This window comes from Lethenteron reissneri, chromosome 31, assembly GCF_015708825.2.
Source record: "Lethenteron reissneri isolate LAM-NWPU_2019-01 chromosome 31, ASM1570882v1, whole genome shotgun sequence".
NCBI lineage: Eukaryota > Metazoa > Chordata > Hyperoartia > Petromyzontiformes > Petromyzontidae > Lethenteron > Lethenteron reissneri.
This window is the reverse complement of record NC_083809.1, coordinates 1,189,284-1,209,756: the sequence shown is the minus strand read 5'-3', so window position 1 is coordinate 1,209,756 and position 20,473 is coordinate 1,189,284. Positions and strand designations below refer to the sequence as shown.

Sequence of the window (20,473 nt, the reverse complement as noted above, 5' to 3'; positions counted from 1 at the left end):
GCGGCTTTAATCGGAAGTCGCGTTGAGATGTAAAGTGATCCATTCAGCTGACGTTTAAAAGTCTCAATCTCATTCCTTTGTGAGAAACTACTTGGCTTGCTTTGAGAGAATGTGTAAATGTTCACCTGTGTGTTCACCAGGACCCACAGCTGCGTGTGTAGTGTTGTAGTGTGTATGTGCGCCCGTGTCCGTGCGTGGTTTAGTCAGGCTCGTCTCCAGAATGTGCATTTTACGTCTGTAAGCATTCGAACAATTACATTCTGAATGGATTAATGTGTGTACAGAGTGTCTAATTAAATGTCTAATTAATTTTCGACAATCCCATTGTGGCTGTGTAATGCACACACACTCACATTCATGAACGTTGTGGTGACTCAATGAGACCTCAGTGAAGTGTGGAGTGTTGGAGGCCTGCAGATGCATTTTCACCAAACATGATTACTTAATCACCAGAATGTGCCCGGTCTCGTCAGATATCAGAAGCTAAGCAGCGTTGAGCCTGGATAGAGCTTGGATCGGCATAAAACATGTGTGTTGCTGTCGGCTGTGGTAGCGTGAAGTCAGCCGAGGGCCGTGCAGCAATATGTCTCACACTTCAATATCGATGCTACCCACGTGCACCAATCCACACGACTGACGTGGCGACATGCGGTCAGATGCTGGACATCCGTGCAAAGAGCTTCATAGCTCATGGGATTTCTCCAGGATGAGTAAAGATTCTGAAACAGCCCTCACCACCTCCGGCAAGCGGCCTGAGCGCCGCGGGTGCCGAGTCCCACGACGGCGCTCACCACCGCCGCCCTTTCCCTGCAGATTCTGGGCTGCCCTTCCGGCTGGGGCTCCCGTCCCTCCGCGCGCTCTCCGGCAGCCGGCGCTCGCTGTCCCGCCGCGACCCCGAGGCCGCGGTCGCTTCGGCCCTGAGCGGCGGCGGCGGCGGCGGCGGCGGGGAGAGCCCCGAGTCGATGGCCATGGTGGCGAGCGTCAGCCGCCACCGCTGCTCCGGCAAGGGCTCGGACGCCGATGTCACCACGCCGCTCAACCTCAGCCCGGACGCCGTACCCACGCCCGGCGGACGGAAGACGGCGGCGGCGGCGGCCGCGGGAGAGGAGTCCGGGTCGCAGGCCGAGATGGAGGTGGGGCCCTATCCGTTCCTCCGCTGGAACCGCGACCGCCTCGCCGTGGGCCATCCCCTCAGGGGCTCCAGCTCCAGCCTCACGCGCTCCAGGTACCGGCTTGTGCTCGTCGCCATGGCTGCCGTTCCCCTCCTTTCTTGACCCATGCAGTTCACGTCTTGATGGCGTTTTTCTGTTCTGGTGAGTTTTTCGATTGAAGTGAATGTTCTGCGAAGGCGGCTGTGTTGGTCACCCGCCGCGTAGCGAGAGCAGCTGAGCTCTGATTTCATGCCCACTGTTGTGATGATGATGCCACGCAAATATTCCGCCTTCTCCAACATCGATTCCCAAAGGCGCTCGCCTCTAATGTGGCCATCAGATTGTGGGACAGAGAATTGGTCCGTAAGTGTGCGCCTGTGAGTGTTATCTCTACTTGCTATGGCCGCGAGATTTTCTCTGGGCAACATGAGAACAGGCCAAACGTCTCAATGCAGAACCCTCTTCAAAAACTCAAATTTAGTCATTATTATGATTACTTGAGTAACAGAATGGCCAGTCGTAAAAAAAATCTACCCAGCTATGTTCTATGTACTGCATGTTGAACTTTTTTCGCACCGTACATAGCCAATCGCGCTAATCGAAGGTGCGGGAGAAGGACAACAAACTGAACGCAAAAAGCAGCTGTACAGAAATTATTTTTCAATCTGGATCTTACAAATGCATATCTCCAGTGGCTTTCTAAGAAAGGGCGTTCCAGATGGCCGCAGAAGCGCGCATCTGAAAGCGCGCGACGCGGCGATGGCGCGGGGCGCGGGAACCACCGCTGTGAAAACGACCGCTTCTCAGCAGGCTGCTCGCGTGCGCGCCGTCCGTTGTGCCAGGTCACGCGAGAGCGTGCGGAGTTTACGACGAGCTTCCTCCGTCGACGACGTGGAAATTGGGGCGTGGGGCGACAGGGTCAAACGGAGCTTCCACACCCGCCACTCCAGCTCCGGTAAGCGATCACATCATTAAACGTAATTTTTTTAGAAGAGTTTTTTTTTTAGGTTATCCTTTCATGGTTATTCAAGCGATTTGACATTAAATTGGACGGATGATGTCGGTGGCGTGCGAATGAACAGGAGGTTGCGCGCGCGTTTTGATGGATGACTGGATCACGGGTGATTGTCTCTCTATTGGGCCGCTGTAAAAGAAGCTATTGGAGTAAAGTTCACCCGGGGTCACGCGGTAAATCGTAGCCGTCATCAACTCGTCCCCCGGCAAGCGCCACTCCGGTCCGTGCCGGGACGCGATGGGTCAGCGTCGTGCGACGGCACTTTTTTTTATTCCACCCGGTATGCACCAGGGGGGAGGGGGGGGCGCTGTCAATCCACTGGCCTCGCTGGGGACGGCGTGAGCGCCGTGACAGCCCCGGTGAATGAGCAGAGAAATGTGGCCCATTTCACATTATCGGAATCACCCGCGCGTGTCAAAGGGACTACGTCTGACTGATGTAACTTGTGCAATGCTAGGGCGGCACACACCGCAGGCACGTTCACTTCAAAAGATCCTTATGCATTGTGGCTCGACTCTATTAATAGTCCGTATCATGGTTAGTCGAGTTAAAGAGGGCATCACGGCCAGTACCGTTGATGCCACCGCACCTCGCCATTGATTTCCTCCTCCTGAGAGCTTTTGCGCAACGAACACGTGACCTCCAGCAGCTCTCCTTGCTCACCACCACCACCGTCTCTGGCTTGAGGCCTTCCCAGAGGTCGCTGGCCTCTGGGAGCCGCTCCAATGCCCGTCCGGCTAACCTGCCCTCCTCCAGCACCTGCGCTCACGTCCCATCGATCACAGCCTCACAGCGTCGTCCTCCAGATTACATCTACGGCACCCTCCTGCCGATGTGTTTTCGGGCTGTGCCGCGTGTTGTTCGGCACCGGAGAGCCATACAACACAACCGCGAAGGCCTTACGCAGTGGAACTTTCCTTCCACGTCCTCTTCCGAACTTTCAAGTTGCACCCTCCGCATGGCGTGCGCCGTCGGCACGCGATTACCAGGTAAGCGATGCCCCTTGGCAGAGCCCATGTGGGTGAGCCGATAACATCGGATAAGACACCTGACTCTGCGCGGTCAGGTTTGGTTCAGCTCGGGTGAAGGTGGTGTTCATCATTAAGGGCTGCGTGCACTCTCCTCACCTTCCCCGTGATCGCCGCCGGAGATAAATAATGTAGCCCACGTGCTTCTGTCTTCCATGCATAATGCACCAATCGAGTGCAGCCTCTGCATATTTTATGTCAGGTTCTTTGACGGATTTTACGGATATTAATGGCCACTTGAAAGTCAATCCCCAACGGGAGCATGAAGGTGCACCGCAGTTCACCGACCCTTCGCAGAAAAACCACAGCCACTGCTCTCGCAGACCCCTGGGAGTTTTAATGACGTGTGCATGCAAATGAGGTATGCACCGACTCACCCCCACTCACCCCAGAAACTTGATTTGGGGCCATGACACAGGGTCACGGGGTTTTATTTATTTATTTAATATGTTGTCCCATTTGTACAATTCCGTTTGTACCCTCTCTGGCTTCATTCTCGTCTCGTTCACACGGTTTTGTTTGTCCCATGAGCCTGAACGTGACATCGGGTTATAATACGCAAATAATGATAAGCAATCGCCCATAATCGATGTTGCGCACGTGCAGTTTCGACACGTGTGTCGTAAGAATCGATTTCAGAGTGGGCGAATCGACGCATCGTTGCTCGCCGTCTGAGAGCGCGTGGGGCGTTCCGAGGTGAGACGCGGCGGTGGCGGCGGCGGCGGTGGTGGCATCGTCAGGTCGCTGGGCTCCCGTCGGCCACTCTTCGACCGGGAGAGCAACAGTTGGAGAGCAGACGTCTCTCTTTTTAAATCCTTTATATTAAGTTCGCTTGCTTGCATGCTTGCTTGCGTGCTTGCTTGCGTGCTTGCTTGCTTACGACCTGTGCAAATCTTTCGGTCGTTTTTTAACCCACTTCCCGTGATCCAATCGAGCTGACATTTTGCACACAGACTCGTTGTGCCAGACAATTAATGTTCGTGAAAAAAAATTTCCAAAATTTTACACTGTTTAGGGAAAAATAATAATATGTAATTACCAATTGCTTAATGGTGGTAGACAATCATCTGACCCATAGGTGGCAGCTATCTCAAGCCAGAGGACGAGAGGACTCTAGCCGCCCGTTTCATGATGACGCAAATGTTGACTAACCACATGGCATGAATTCCCTGCCCCCACGCTGTACAATGTTGACTATTTATAGAGCAGTTACATTGAAGCCGCCAGGTTCTTGAAAGTGGTAAAACGGGTCAACGCTAGTGCCCTCGGGAATATATGGGGCATGTCAAGAGGTGATCTTACATATAAAGGATTTATAGTGAAAAACTTTGTTTTTATGGGTTAATTTTTGTCGATTAGGATCTGGCATCGGGCAGGGAAATGCAGGACTACGGCAGTCGCGCGCACGCAATGTGTCCACTTAGCGATGAACAGTTAAATGCAAAATAACCTCAACAAGGCTCGCAAGAAAATGAAACAATGAACACACGAAAAGTATGAAAGACACATAAACGAACTAAGGAGAATTGAAATTAAAAACCTGCCAACCAAATGAGTTAGACAACAATCAGAAGTGAATTGCATAAGAGTATGCTGCTTATCAATGCAAAACTAAATATTCAAAACAGAAGAAAATAATGAGACTAAATGCCGATCAGACCAGCGAGAGACAAGAATCGTGGCAAAACCCATCAATTAGCGTGGACAAATGTCAACAAAGTGAACAATAAAAACCAAAACAAGGCAAAGTAAAAAATCAGTCGGCGGCCAAGTGAGACGGTGATCAGAAGCAACTGCCAGACAACTGCTGCATGTAACTTCCCCAGTCAAGCGTTCAAGGTTTCCGCGTGGCACAGCCCTGCGTCGTCAGCGCAGGGCGCCCTCCTGCTCCTGCTCTGACAGGAATTGGGTTTTTTCGCGACTGAAACTGCCCGCTTCCTTGGTTCGCGAACAAAATTGGTTTCTTTTGGGTTAAAAATGTGTGTCGCAAACCCTCCTCCACCCGACACGGTCAGTTAATAAAAGAGTCACGTGACTCAAAGGAGACAGATGTCTTACTGCTTCGGCAGCGCCACCTGTGCTGTTGTTGTTGTTGGGGAGCGGTCTCACAACATCTAGACTGGGTCCATCTCGAGATGTAAGCTCCCGTTAACAACCTGATGGTGCTGGATGTGGTCTCCAGCGAAACTTCTGCAGCCACTTCAGCGTCGTTGACATTCCCCTCCAAGAACAACAACAACAACACAACAACAACAACAACAACACCACAACAACAACAACGCCGGTGGTGTGCTGCTGAAGCAGTACGACATTTGGCAGCTTTGATTCGCGTGACGCTTTTATTTAGTGGCCGTGTCGGGTGGAGGACGGGTGACGACACACAATTTTACTGACACAACCTTAACGCCCATAAAACTATTATAAATCATATTGGCCGTGAAAGCCTACGTATGAAATGTAACGAGGAAATCTAATTTGTAATCTGTAATGCCTTGCCGACGGTGAATCAGGCCTCAGTGTTTGTAGGAGGGAGTGCAAGACTCATTATTTTCTCATGGCTTTTACTTCAAAATTATTTGATTGTCTTCGCATGTTATTTTAGTGTACAGTGTGTTGATACCCACTTGAGTGGGGGTGATATTACATTTAAAATAAATACGGTGTACATATTAGCTTTTTTTACATTACATTTCATTTCAACAGGAAGGCCTCAATGAGCTGTAAGTTTCTTTCACGGGTACCTTGCGAGGGTACAGATGTTATACAGCGCAGCTGTTAGTTACAATCATTGTTACACAGCTCGCGATACAGGCGGCGAGCATCGGTACACGTTACAGGAATCGGTCGTAAACATTAAAAAACGTGACAAAATTATTTTGCAAAGGAAGGGCAAGAAATTATGATTTGACAAAGCGAAGACAATCAGTCAACTGGAACCCCAAGTACCATCCACACAGACTGCGGCTCACGCGTGTCTGCCGATGATTTGCCTCAGCGACTTCTATGGAGGAACTTGAGTGTGCGGAGTGGACCAAGATGAAAGAGTCTCTCGCTCTTCTTCACTCGACAGTTCTTTGGCTCGAGCAGCTCCTTCCGTCCTGTCCGAGTCGAAGCTTCGTGTAGGAAAATTCAGAATAAAAATTACGAGGATGTTTATTTATATATTTATAAAGAGATGTTGGAGGCTGGAACGGGCAGAGTTGTGGAAGCTGATTCACCGGGGGACTTTTCAACAAACGCCTTGATGAGATTCGTGATCAATATCGCGACAAACAAACCCAGCAAGCTCATTGGTTCAGCAGGATGCCCCCCTCCCTCGTCTGTAACCCTCGTCGTGTCCCTACGTTCTTGTGATCTTCAGCTGTCTCCTTCATTTCACTCGATAGACTCCTTCTAGTGAAGTCTTCAAGCAGCGTCGTTCTACCTCTTGGCCTATTTCCCCCCAGACCAACAACACAAATGTTGTCGCCACCCTTAATTAACCTACGTTCGCGGGTTTTCAGAAATGCTTTGTGACAAGACATCTGCCGACGGGCCGTTTTTGTTGGCGCACACATGACCAACATGACCAAAGGTTTCCAGATCATGAATTTGAAAACATTCGGACATTCATTCCTCACACGGTGCTGGCAGCGGTGCACAAGCACAACAACGTGCAAAACACCCGCCACGAACTCTGCCCCAAATCGCCCTCGTGCACAGCGTCATCTGTGTGCTCTGAAGAAACGTCGCCGATTACACGCAGACGGTAGGGGAGAGTTATTGACGAGTGTGTTGGGTTTTTGATACAGTCGAGGGGGGGGGCGTGATGAGAAGCGCCTGCGGCTGCTGTGGCGTGGCAATGGAGTGTGCAGGCGGTGCAGCTGCGCCGCCTGCACACACGGCTCCGAGGGGCCCAGGCACCGGGCTGCCGAGAGGAGAGGGAATAGGTCGGAGGCCCCCATTGCATCCCCTTGCACCAGGGCCCGTGCCATCCGCGCTAGGACACTGCATTGCGCATAAGCCACTGCTCACAGCCGTCACCATCATGGGGGTGGTAAATTACAAGGTACAGGAGTAGATTATTGATTATTATTATTACGATTATTTTTCATTGATTACAAGTTCATTTGAAAGCAGAAGGAAAAGCAGCATCCTTTTAGCCACAAAGTGATTATTCTACTAGCCACTGTGTCGTGATGCATCATCGTAGCCGACGAGTGAAAGTCGTGCCGTTCGTCTCCCCGCGCCGCGCATGGCAGTCCCTCGCTGTTGGCCTTCGCGTGGTCCGCGTTCACGCCCCTGCGCCTGCAGCCTTGCCACTGACTCACGTTCCCGTTTGTATCGTTGTTGTTTCAACGTCTTATCGATACGCAGTTGCGAGCGCTCTGCATGCTCAATGTCGGACTTCTTTCGCACCGTACGTGGCCGACTCCGTGAAGCGGCGTGCCGGCGGCGTCCGCGCGAGCGCGGAGTTGGCGAGTGAGCGGCTCCCACTTTCCGCACGCGTCGCACTCCGCCGAGGCCAAACGGGTCGCGTTTGGTTTATTGTTTTTTTGTTTCACCTCTTCCGTAATGGACGTGAACAATAACGGGCCTTGAGTTTTTGCGGCTTGAGGTCGTCCGTTCTAATCAGTGCTCCAATTAAAATGTGCAGTTTGCACCCTGCAATATTAATCTAACCTATTAGAGATGCGTATGATGTTATTATAATGCAATTAACATTGTTAGTTCATGCAACATTTTTTAAAGCGAATAAAGACAAAAAAAATTATTTCAATTACGCTCAGATGTATTGTGCGTTTGTTTACATGGACGGAAGTGTTATCTCTTGGTTATTCATAATTATAATTAAGTATAAGTTAATTTGCAAAAAAAAACTAATTGGCGCCCTTCCAATCCACGAAATGGTTTTAATGGCAACTGGGGCAATGTCCCATTTCATGTTCAGAATTATTTTGTATCTATTCATTAATTATCAGCGTTCAGATGCTGCAATACAGCGATTGTATCGAAACAACCAATGCAAGCGTGTAAAACTAACAAGATGCAAATACGTGAACTTGCATTGCAGTTAGACTCCAAATTGTATTGCTTTGTATGATTTTAAGGCCGCCAAAACATAATTAGTGCAAGAATGATCCTGGACGGCTGGTTCGAACACAGCGGCCTGCGGATCACGTGACGCCACCACCAGTCTGCGCCTCGCTCAGTTCCACTCACGCGTTTCTCGTTTCTCGTTCACATTTTCAATGCCCCCCCGCCCGTCCCCGCCTACTGCCGCGACTCTGACCCGTGCCAAAGTGGGGGCGGCGGAGGGCGGCACGGGCAACCACGTGAAGCCGCCGCTGCTCAACTCGACGTCCGACTCGGACCTGATGCGCTACCGGGCGCTGAGCAAACTCCCGCAGCTCACGCTCAACTTGGCCGAGCTGCACACGGGCGCCTCGCCCGTGTCGCCGCCCACCTCGGAGCGCCGCCTCATCGCCCCGCGCGTCAAGGAGCGAACGCAGAACGTCACCGAGAAGGTCACCCAGGTGAGCGAGCGACGTGGCGCGCCTGCAGCCGTGCGGTGGGGCGCTGCGTCGCAAGTAGCAAGGCCGAGCACCTCGCCTGGTATACAGGAGGTTGTGGGTTCGATCCCGACCCTGAAGTTTGCCGTATATTATGAGTTTGCATGTTCTCTCCGTTGTCGTATGTATTTTTCTCCGGGTCCTCCGGTTTTTCCCTCCGCATTTAAAAACACGCGTTTAGAGTTTTTAGCTCCTGCTATAAATTTCCACGTGACAGGCCACTTCGTTGAGGTATCATTTTTGGCCAGGTAGCTTCTAAAAGAAACAGCTCTATTACTCAGTGGGCCTTGCCTGGGGATTTCTTTTTTATAGTTTAGAGCGCCGCACGTTTTACAGCTGGTAGCAGAGGTTCGCGGTTAGCACTCCAGGGCAGGCCTGGTTAATACTGCGGCGGGCACGTTAAACGTTCGAAACGCACGCCGCGTCTGCTTCACATGCGAGTGTACAAGATCCGATGACGTCTGAAAAATAGTCGCCCATGGTCCACATTTGGCCAAAATACAAAATACTCGATGGAAAATTAGAGCAACATCGCCCCCTACTGCGAACCTTGGCGAGACCCCCTTAAAACCTACTACCGAGACTCGGCGAGTGAGGCATTCCTGGGTAAATAAATACGGTAACGTACTTTGACAAACCCAGGAACATGAGTAAAGGATTGTCAAATCACCCTTTCAGCTTGGGGAGGCCATCGTGATTAGAACAAGGAATGGACCAAATATCCCAAGCGGTAAGCTTCTGCAAATGTGTCTTGGGACTCCGTGAGACTGTTAAAGAAACGATTATGAAGTGTCAGGCATGTCCACTAACATGAGTTTTATTTAACATTTTATATTTTACAAGCCCAACGCAATCAATCATTCTTCAATTACATTTTGTTTTCCATTTGTGAGTAATTTAATTTCATCGTCCATTAGCGAAAATTGCAGTTTGATTGTGTTATGCAGTAAGCAGAATGTTGCACACGGAGCGGCAGACGTGCATGGGAATACCGCACGAGAGGAACATATGGCGTTCCGTGTTGGCCAAAAACTACCGATGAAATTACGCAGCAGCAGCAGCCATGCACGTGGCAGTGGCCCCGCGCAGGGCTCATTGTCGCAATATAATACGTCCGCGATAGCAGCAGGAGGATGTCTATAGAGTATTGTTCGAGTAAACAGGCCTCTCTGCATCAACAACCAGTGGTGCACAGATACACAAAGGGGGCACACAATACCATGGCTCGTGTTGCATCGCTCGCGCGCGCGCGTCGCATCCGCACAGGTAGATTTACCTGGTGAAGCGTCCTGCGTGCGTGCAAATGGAGATGGATGATCATTGTCTCGTCGTTCCATGAGGATCTCTCTCGTCTCTCTCTTTGTGCCTCTCGAGTCTCACCACGCGCACGCGTGCGGAGATGGTAAACAATCGCGATTCGTTTCGCGTGGCTTCGACGCCGTCCCCGAGGCAGAATTTGGGAAACGTGAGAAGGCTGTGACACACAACGCATACTACAAAGACAAGATAAAGATCCCTCGGGTAGCATTCACTGACTTTTGGGGCAAGTGCTGTTCGCGAACTGTGAATCTCGGCATGGCACATGATTGGGTGGATGGCCATCATCACGCCCGGCCGCCTTTGTCTCCCGAGTAGCAATGTTCACACGCCACACCAGGTATTCATTTGAGGCGGAGTCGACCTGGGGAAGGCCCAGCACCGGTTCAGATCATTCTTCACCGGTGTTGGCCGTGGGTGGGAATCAAACTCGCCTCGTTGGGTGTGTAGTGCACCCCGCTAACTACGACACTACCACTCCACCCACACACATAGAGACACACACACATACACGTATGCATGCACACAAACACCCAATGCTCACGACTCCCTGCAGCCAATATATATTTAAACTGGTGACCAAAATAACTCAATTGATGGAAAAAATCCATCAATTTGCAGGGGGCTATGAATCAATGCTCGTGCGGTAGCGCGCGAAGCGTGGCCCGTGCGCGCTGCTGGTGGCGTGCACTCGTGCTCACGGGGGACCGCGCGGTCAAAGGTTGCGTCCTGGCTCTGAAAGCATCCCCTAGGAGACGCGGCCAAGCGGTTGAGCCGTTCGCCGCTCGTCGCAGAGGTTTCCCGGTTCGAAATCCAACAGCCGCGCTGGTTAATACCGCGGTGTGTGTACGAAGCGCAACAATAGTCGGCGCCGTCTGCTGCACAGTGGACGTCAAAGATCCCCCGTGCCGTAATTCGCAAGAGTGGAAACATTGCGTGCCAGCGTGATGGTCCAAGTTTGCTAAACTAAAACAATAAAATTACTCGCGAATCACTGAATTCAAATATGCTGTGTGTAGCCATCATCGCTGGCTGCTACGAAAACATGGCAGCTCCCGTCGGATAGCGAGTCACGAGACCCAGCTGAGGCTCCCAGGGTACAGGCGAATATATCTACATCGCACGATGGACCAATACGCGTGTAAAATTGCAACTCTGTCAGCAGAGGGCGATGGTGCCTTACGCATTCAGTGCTATATGTAAAAAACCTGATTCAGGAGCAAAGTCAATACCTCCATCTAATACAGACCATGCACATACAGACGTAATAGCGCTATGCGTGTAGATTGCTGTAATACTATAAGCGTGCATTATGCCCATCCGTGCTATAAACACTTTTCAATTTGACTGCAATGTTTTATATTCTGTTTCCAAAATGATATTCTGATTGAGCCACTGGTGTCGTACCCTAAGACAAAGACCTATGCAAGTGCAACTCCGGAAGCTGGCAGTGCATCACCCTGTGTCAGACAAAGGCCCCGAAAGATGACCCCTCACAGAACTACTTCTCAATCCACTTCACTCGGCCTCTTTATCCACGCTGGGACCCCCCCCCCCCTCGGCTCTTATTGTCTTGCAAAGTGTTCGTCCCGTGTCGATTAAATCCAAATCTGAGCTGGAATTTAGGCAATTTGAGCGAAACCTCAAACTCAATTTGTCAAATGTATTGGGTAGTCATTGTCGACCGAGCTAAAACCATGAAACTGGCTTCGCTTGAGAACGCGGATGAATCGCGTGCGGTTGAAAGCTGGATTCAAACCCAGGGTCTCCATGCTCTGAGCCACTTGGCCACCTGGAACCTTTCACACATCACCGACAGTGATCCTTTACGGAATCGGGCCATGCCATGGATATACACGGTGGCCCAACCATCGACTTCACGACGAATTAATGCGTTAACATTTACTTTGGCTGTGTATCTCTGATTTAAGCTGCAAATCATGCAACACAATGAAAGCAGGATTTAGATGTTATGCTGCGTCTAAATGCAACCACACCATACCAAATAGTGGGACGTGCATCACTTAGAGAAGGAGATGTGTGTGTATCCCCAACACTAATTTCTAAAGAAAAAATTGTACTTGCCAGAAGATAATCAACGGGTGATGAGCCTGGGCTACACAGGGACAGCATTGCCGACGGGCGGAAGGGAGTTGCAGGCTGTGGGGGCAGCAGAGGAGAATGAGAGACCTCCCGCTGAGCAAAGGTTGACTGGGTATTAGCACGTAGGAGGCTTTCGTAACCAATATCATCCATAATGGAGGTTTTTGGGTTAGATCGCGTAAATATATAAATGTGTCGTTAAACCCGCCACCACCTGACAAATCTGGCTGTCGCCTGATGAAGCTGGTTGTAACTACTAGCGAAACGTCGTACTCAGATTGTTAATGTTGTGGCTTGGCTCTCCAACACACCGGTGTGCTGTACTAGTGACGAATTGGCATGTTCTGTTTACGTGACAACTCTTACTAGTTGGCTGTGTCGGGTGGTGGCGGGTTTTAACGACACATTTATATATTTACGCGATCTAACCCAAAAAAATCTCTATTAGGAATGACTGGGGGCTTCAGAGTGCGAGGGGGCTGCGGACCTGTTCCATGACTAACAGATCAATGTTTTTTTGCTTGTTTCATCGTGTTCATTTAAACATGAAGCAATGTTTATATATAGAGAGATGTTACGTATATTTACAGACCTATTGCACAACTCTGTGTACGTTTTCCTCCCACGTACCGTTTGGGAGATGCAGAGCGTGACGGGCGGACACTTGCCAATTATCTATCGAGACAAATAGCTGGCACATCCTGAGTACAGCTACTCTTGTATTTGCTAACATTGTACATGTATTAATGATTGAGAACCAAAGGGGTGCAAGGCTGCAGTAAAGTAAAAGATGGGACTTCTATTTCTCCCTCCAGACAAGATCCTCTCACCAGCAGTGGTATGAGAAAAAAAAACATTGCAGGGCCTGCACCTGAACGAACACTCCCCCCCCCGCCCAGTCTCACGTCCCAATCCCTGGCGCACACGCAGCGCTCCCCCTCCCCTTATCCCCCCCCCCCACCGCCCTCTCTGCCTTATATAAACCCCTTAACTCCGGCATCTCTCCCACTTCAGTAAAACATTTTCTTGCTGTGGTTGTTACACCTGATGATGATTGCTTGTGTTGCAACCAAAACGTCGTAATTTAATAAAAGTTTATTTATTTATTTATTTTCACCTACGTGACTTTACCGAGTGGAACCAAAGAGTATGGATCCTTGCAGTCGCGAAAACTTCAAATCTAGAATTGCCCTGGTCTTTGTGTTGTTGCTTGTTGTTGATGTTCTTGTTTCGCCGCGCGAGCTCAGCTTGTGGCCGATTGCCTGGGCCACGTGGTGTGAGTTGGAGTTGCCCCCCCCCCCCCCCCCCCCCCCCAGATCGCTCGCCCCTCTCGCGTCCGCAGTATTTGGAATCGGCCCTTTGGGACGACGAGCGGGCCGGGGCAGCCCGAGTAGCAAATGTAGCTACATATGTAGTAGCGACAGGCCCCGCGCTTTGAAGAGCCCCGCGCTAAATGCTTTCAAGCTATCAATTCCGGTTCAGTGATTCTGCACTTGCTCTATTACTATAGTACTATACTGCCTTCAACTTTCATGAACGACTGGGTGTTTAAGGTTATCGATTTGTCGTATTATCTGGCTGAATAGCAAATGAAACAATACAATTACTTTACTATGCAAGTAAAAAATTTGCGTTATAATATTTACGTGTTTATTATATTTAGGGCCCCTAATAACATATGCTACAGGCCCCGCACCAGCTTCATCCAGCACTGCCCCCCCCCCCAATCCCTCGAGCGCCGAGGCGCTGTGAAACACCGATAATGAAGCCGCTGTCGGGCGAGGAGGATTCCGCGAAAACTTTGCAGCGTTCAGCGTCGCTCATTCGCAGTTGGCGTTCTCGTTGCCATTCACTGTCCACAGAGCCATCGTCAATTCCACAAAGCAACAGCCGTCGCGTTGATAGTCAGCTGCGGTTCCAGTTGACCGCCCCTCGCCGTCACGAGAGAAGATCTGTCACAAGTGACCAAACGCATTGCACGAGTGTTGAACGTCTTTCGCACCGTACGTAGCCAGCCGTGCCACGCAGGTAGCATGTGAAGCTGCAGTCCTGCAATGTCTCTCTCGCGCCCCTGCCGCCGTAGCTCTGTAGATTGCCCCCCGACTGGAGGGCCCATGGCCTTAGCCGGACAGACGTCTCGGAGGGCGCTAAGGTGCCCACACGTGACCCCAGCACACGCGGCGAACCCTGGCGGGTACAAGCGAGTTGTAATACACTTGCCCATTGTTACTCCTGCCGCGCCAGGAGATCTGATGGACGACACCAGTTGGTGAAAATTGACGAAATGAGGGAACACGCCACAGATGACCTTTAGCTCGAGATGGCCTTCGTCTAGCAGTGTATAGATCATAGCTGATGATGATGATGACATTGACTGCAGCTCCCTGCCGAAGGCGATGTGCATGGTGGTAGCAGTGTGGTTTACAGTGGACGTCAGTGAGTGTTGCTGCTATGCCCTCGACCGACATTCGTGAGTGATGGGAAATTAGTTTTTTATGACCCTGCAAAGAAAACACCAGGAGATTTAAACAAATGCTGGATGTAACTCAATGGAGACATGAATAATGCCGGCAGATATTTTTTTCCCGAGTCCTCCGACGATCTTCCAAGCGCCCGTCGCGATGCATTCATTATGCTCTTGGCGGCGAAACATCACTCATGGTTGTACCACGGCCTTGGAAACGATTGTTGTGCAGCATTTGTCATGTGCAGGGCAATAAACGTCAATTGTGTGGTATAATTTCCAATATTTAAAGTAATGTTCGGTTCGTCCACCCGTTATGAAAAACACACAAATATATACAGAGCCTTCTTTGTTTTCGTGCATTATTTGACGGCGTTCTAATAATACCAAACAATGCCAAATCGGGATTTAACTTTTACGCTCATATCTCTTTTGTAATCGCATTTCACATTCACGGACTCGAGTAGTTGCGTTGACAAGACACGGCCCGGGCTCTGCGTGCCAGCTGAATCGTTTAATACCCAAAAGGCAAACTGGTATGAACACGAGGTAAGCTTAACCACACACACACAGTGAATTCATGTCGCTCCACATCAGTGCCACTGGGCTCCCCGTCTCTAATCCGTACCAGCCATGCGAAGGAATCGCCCGTAAGATGATTAGACAGGGAGGCTCTCGATTTGAGGCCGATTGTCGTTAGCGGGGGGGGGGTCGTGGAGGAGGGAGGGGGGTGGCTGATGCCTTTTTATAGAATTTTTTTTTTCTAAAATCAAAGCCTCGTCAATCCCCCTGTCAATTCAACGGGAGCTCTCCGCGTGTGCGTCACGCTTACGAGTGGAAAACTGTTTGCGGGGTTTGATTTTTCTTATACGCCGTGGACGGAGACTGGGCTGGACGGAGACTGGGCTGGACGGGACGGGCGCTGCTGCTGCTGCTGTCCATGCAGAGTCCGAGAGACGGGAGCACAGGGACAGCGGGGCAGCGTCCACCGGGGAGCCGCGGGGTGGGGCAGGGGGAGCCGCGGGGTGGGGCAGGGGGAGCCGCGGGGTGGGGCAGGGGGAGCCGCGGGGTGGGGCAGGGGGAGCCGCGGGGGTACCCGGGAACGAAAGTTATCAACTCGTTGTTTTGTGTCCGAGCCACGGGGTGAAGTTCACCCTTGCGTCTCCCACAGATTGCTTCTCTCTCTCTCTCTCTCGAGGTTGCCTCCTTGCGCCCGAGTCTCTAGATTATTTCACGGGCGAATTTTCACCGCATTCATAAAAGCGCAGTCTAAGTACACGATAGATAAACGAGGCAAATCTGGCACACGCACAGACGCACACACACGCACGTGTCTGTGACGGCATGACCACAGCGTGTCGGTAACGCAGCTTCACTTTGGGTTATTTGTAGGCGGCAGCCGTCGCCGTTGGCGCGAGTGGCATGTGGCGATGGGCTCCCTCTATTATTTATCGATTGTTATTCAACTCCTCTCGCATGATGTCAGAATGAGCATGTGAAGCATCTCCCACGAGGGTGCGTGGCACGGGAGGGAGAGCGAGTGAGAGCTTGTGCGGCATCCGTAGAGGGAGGGAGAGAGGGGGTGAGAGCGGCTCAGCAAACTCAGCAGCAGCTTCTGGGACCGCCGTCACTTTGTGGGGTCCTGGTGGTGGTGAGAGGTGGGTGGGAGGTGGTGGGGGGAGGTGGTGGGGGGAGGTGGTGGGGGGAGGTGGTGAGAGGGTCCCAGACGAGGCGGAGGGAATGGGCGGCGGTGCGCCTCGTCTCGCCGTGGCGCCGTCGAGCGCAGGGCCATGAGAGGAGATGGATCCGGATTGGAAGGAGATGGGTGGGAATCGCGGGTTAGTGGGTGGGAGTCACGGGTTATTGGGAGAGAGTGACGGGCTACTGGGAGAGAGTCACGGGTTAGTGGGTGAGCGTCACGGGCTACTGGGAGAAGGTCACGAACTCCTGGTAGAGAGTCACGGGTTATTGGGAGAGAGTGACGGGCTACTGGGAGAGAGTCACGGGTTAGTGGGTGAGCGTCACGGGTTATTGGGAGAGAGTGACGGGCTACTGGGAGAGAGTCACGGGTTAGTGGGTGAGCGTCACGGGCTACTGGGAGAGAGTCACGGGTTATTGGGAGAGAGTGACGAGCTCCTGGGAGAGAGTCACGAACTACTGGGAGAGAGTCACGAACTACTGGGAGAGAGTCACGAACTACTGGGAGAGAGTGACGAGCTACTGGAGCCGCAGCAGCAGCAGCAGCAGCAGCAGAAGAAGCGCTCTCATGCCTCCAGCCTCGTCACCCAGGAGGTGAGTACCGCAGGCGACTCGGATCGTGCCGACTGCGTTCTGTGTCGAGGCATCGCGCCGCGTGTGTCTGCAGCTTTACAAGAGAGCCGTCTCTTACTCAAACATTCGGGCAGTTTTGTCGGCAATGGTTGAAGCAAGCCTAACTCTGCTGATGGAGACACCTGAATGTCGATACCGGTGCAGAGTTGCCTTTGGATCGTGATCCAATGCTGCTGATCCGATGCGATGAATTGTGACGCTTAAGCTACTCCACTAAGCCTCAGCATAAGCTCAGGACCGGTTCTGAAAAGTCCTGCCAGTGATGTTTTACCCAATGCCTTAATGTGTGTGTGCATTCTTAATATCGGCGTGTACTATTCACTTGGCAGTGGAGTAATCATTAGAGTAATTTGTATATCGCCTTGTGTTTCAAAGAGTCAACCATGAACGTGTGTTTGTTATTTAGTATTTTAACAGCCCCTAGACTGCGTCTCTACTTGGTTGTATGCGATATTTCGTCTTCAATCGCACGTGAGTTGTAGAAAACTTTGCATTGATTGGCAATGTCTATTCTACCCGTGGCTTGGAGTTACGTGAACAGTTTTGAGTTTGCAACATCGGGTATGAGAATGGTAGGCGTTGCATCTTCACGGTGTCAGGGGTTTACCGTATTCAACAATGTTCAAGCGTTTGGATACCCGATTATAGATATTGTAAAAACGATCATAGATCCTGTAAAATATAATTGTCGGTGTTTGTCGCATGAGGGTAGACTGGTGCCAGCCATAGACACGTGGAGTTTCCACCACTGGCTGCAGTGCCGCCGATGGTAGCCAGCGCCGTCCTCTGCAGTCACAAGAGCAGTGACGCAGACGTGCATTTGACAGCCCGCTCTGTAGGACAATAGTTGACTAGCGGTGGTATCCCTGGGACAGATTTACAAGCAGACAAGAAAGTTATTCCGTACAAAGCCAAGCAACAACAAACAAACGTGCTTACATATAATAGCGCATTCTCGTTACATTTTAATTTGCGTACTATTATAATATTGTTTTAGTTGATGTCGCTATGTTTTGGGGATGGTGCTACGGTGGAGCGGTGAGCGCACTGAACGTACGAGGCGCGCCAGTTGAAGCGATTGGTGCCACCGGGCAGTAAGAATGGGTTCACCGCGGTTAGCGGATTGGCGGGTCGCTTGTGGGTAGGTAACGTCCAGTACATGTCCATAAGAAAGGTGTTTTGGGTTAGATCGCGTAAATATAATTATGTGGTTATGCAGGAGAGGGACTTTTGACCTTTATCAGCACAGATTTAAAAAACTAACGTCGTGCAAAGCCACAACTCGCTGCGGTAACGTTGCTGATTCTGACACTCCGTGGGGGGGGGGGGGGGGCTTTATCGGTACTCACTTGAAGGTTACCCTCCCGAGCTGCCAGTGACGTCGTTCGCTTCGCTACCATCACAGGGCCCCGCTCCCCCCATGCCGTGACGCGTGCCGCGAGCAGGGAGGGCTCAGCGGGCAGGGAGGGCTCGGCGGGCAGGGAGGGCTCGGCGGGCAGGGAGGGCACAGCGGGCAGGGGGGGCTCAGCGGGCAGGGAGGGCTCAGCGGGCAGGGAGGGCTCAGCGGGCAGGGAGGGCACAGCGGGCAGGGAGGGCTCAGCGGGCAGGGGGGGCTCAGCGGGCAGGGAGGGCACAGCGGGCAGGGAGGGCTCAGCGGGCAGGGAGGGCTCAGCGGGCAGGGAGGGCAGCGGCAGGGAGGGCTCAGCGGGCAGGGAGGGCTCAGCGGGGCAGGGAGAGGTCCACCGGCGGGCAGGAGGGCTCGTGCGGGCAGGGAGGGCACAGCGGGCAGGGGGGCTCAGCGGGCAGGGAGGGCATCAGCGGGCAGGGAGGGCTCAGCGGGCAGGGAGGGCCCAGCGGGCAGGGAGGGCTCAGCGGGCAGGGGGGGCTCAGCGGGAAGGGAGGGCCAGCGGGCAGGGAGGGCTCAGAGGGCAGGGAGGGGCTCAGCGGGCAGGGGGGCTCAGCGGGCAGGAGGGCTCAGCGGGCAGGGAGGCTCAGCGGGCAGGGAGGGCTCATGCGGGCAGGAGGCTCAGCGGAGGGAGGGCTCAGCGGGCAGGGAGGGCTCGGCGGGCAGGGAGGGCTCAGCGGGCAGGGAGGGCTCAGCGGGCAGGGAGGGCTCAGCGGGCAGGGAGGGCTCGGTGGGCAGGGAGGGCTCAGCGGGCAGGGAGGGCTCAGCGGGCAGGGAGGGCTCAGCGGGCAGCTTCGCGCGCCGCTCACCACTGGAGCGATGAATATTCATCACACCGCGCCTCGTGCTCTCGTTGTTCGCTCGGACCCCCATCTATCCACCCGGACCCCTTCGCGGGTGGTGGATTGCTTTTTGCAGCCTTTGGCGCGTTCTAAATTAAACGTCGCGCTGCCGATGATCAGGATCAGAATATGTATTTATACTGGAGGAATCCGATGAGTTGTACAGCTTTTTTTTCCACAGATGTCCAGTAGGGGCGGCTCAGAACGTTACGACAACATACAGTACAAAACACGATGGGATGATGATACTGCTGCTGCTGATGCCGGTGATGATGACTCCACAAGTATGACGATGAGGACAATCGTGGTCACGCAGTCATAATACGTCATAATACGTACAATAAAAATAACCCTAACAAGAACATTTCCTCCCATGAATCGGGTCGTGCTAATCTGGGCGGACGCTGCAAAGCAATTGTGCCATGTGCCAGTAGACTCCGTATGCCCGAGACCTCTCGCTGTCTTGGCCCAGCGTGGAAGGGTGGGCTAAATACCCTTGAGACTTCGATTTAAAGCTTTCGTGACTGCAGGGATTCATCTTCTTGGTTCTTTCGGTAAAGTCACGTAGAAGGGAAGTAATAAAATAATAAAAATAAAACATAATAAAATAATTCTCACGACGTTACTGGCCACAACGCAATCAGCCGTCCTTAGGTGAAGACCAGGTCTGTCGGGGAGACAGCGTCTGCTTGCGTTGTAGCCGAAACGTCGTGAGAATTATTTTATTATGTTTTATTTTTATTATTTTATTACTTCCCTTCTACGTGACTTTACCGAAAGAACCAAGAAGATGAAACCCTTGAGACTGTCATACCCGCACCTCCGATTAGCACGGCTGGATACATACTGTGCGAACGAATGTCAACTAACATTGAGATAGAGTTGTCTAGAGCTGCCGCGAGTGGAGACCCTTCTGCCAGCAGCGGGATGAACGACACATTGCAGGGCTGCGCCTTTACCCTTTGTACAGCTCATAGAGTTGACACCTTCAATAAACAATCAATCGATGTGGAAGTGTGAGATGTTGCAGGTTGCTGTGTAGATGCCAGCCGACTGACTGCCGAGTCACCAGTGGAATTGTTGGTCTGCCCGTACGGGCGCGTGGGGAGTTGGAATTTGTCAGAGGCTGGGATTGACTCCTCCGTCACTCGGCTCATTTTGTAAATCTCTGCAGAATCAAGGTGCCATGTTGAGGCTGCTCACCCCGAGCTATAAATGCCCTGATGGTGGCATTGCCTTTGTGCTGTTCGCCTTTTGCGTTCTCT

The 20,473-nt window shown here is 52.1% G+C and overlaps 1 protein-coding gene across 2 annotated transcripts in view; it reads left to right on the top strand.

Moving 5' to 3' along the window:
- The window catches only part of LOC133349636 (potassium voltage-gated channel subfamily H member 6-like), a 140,257-nt gene that overhangs the window by 90,696 nt on the left and 29,088 nt on the right, over positions 1 to 20,473 (top strand). For both annotated transcript variants that reach the window (XM_061563234.1, XM_061563233.1), the window contains exons 4-6: positions 814 to 1,225; positions 1,994 to 2,106; positions 8,478 to 8,710. In XM_061563234.1, the coding sequence (XP_061419218.1) occupies positions 814 to 1,225; positions 1,994 to 2,106; positions 8,478 to 8,710 (758 nt within the window). The remainder of the gene's footprint in view (positions 1 to 813; positions 1,226 to 1,993; positions 2,107 to 8,477; positions 8,711 to 20,473) is intronic.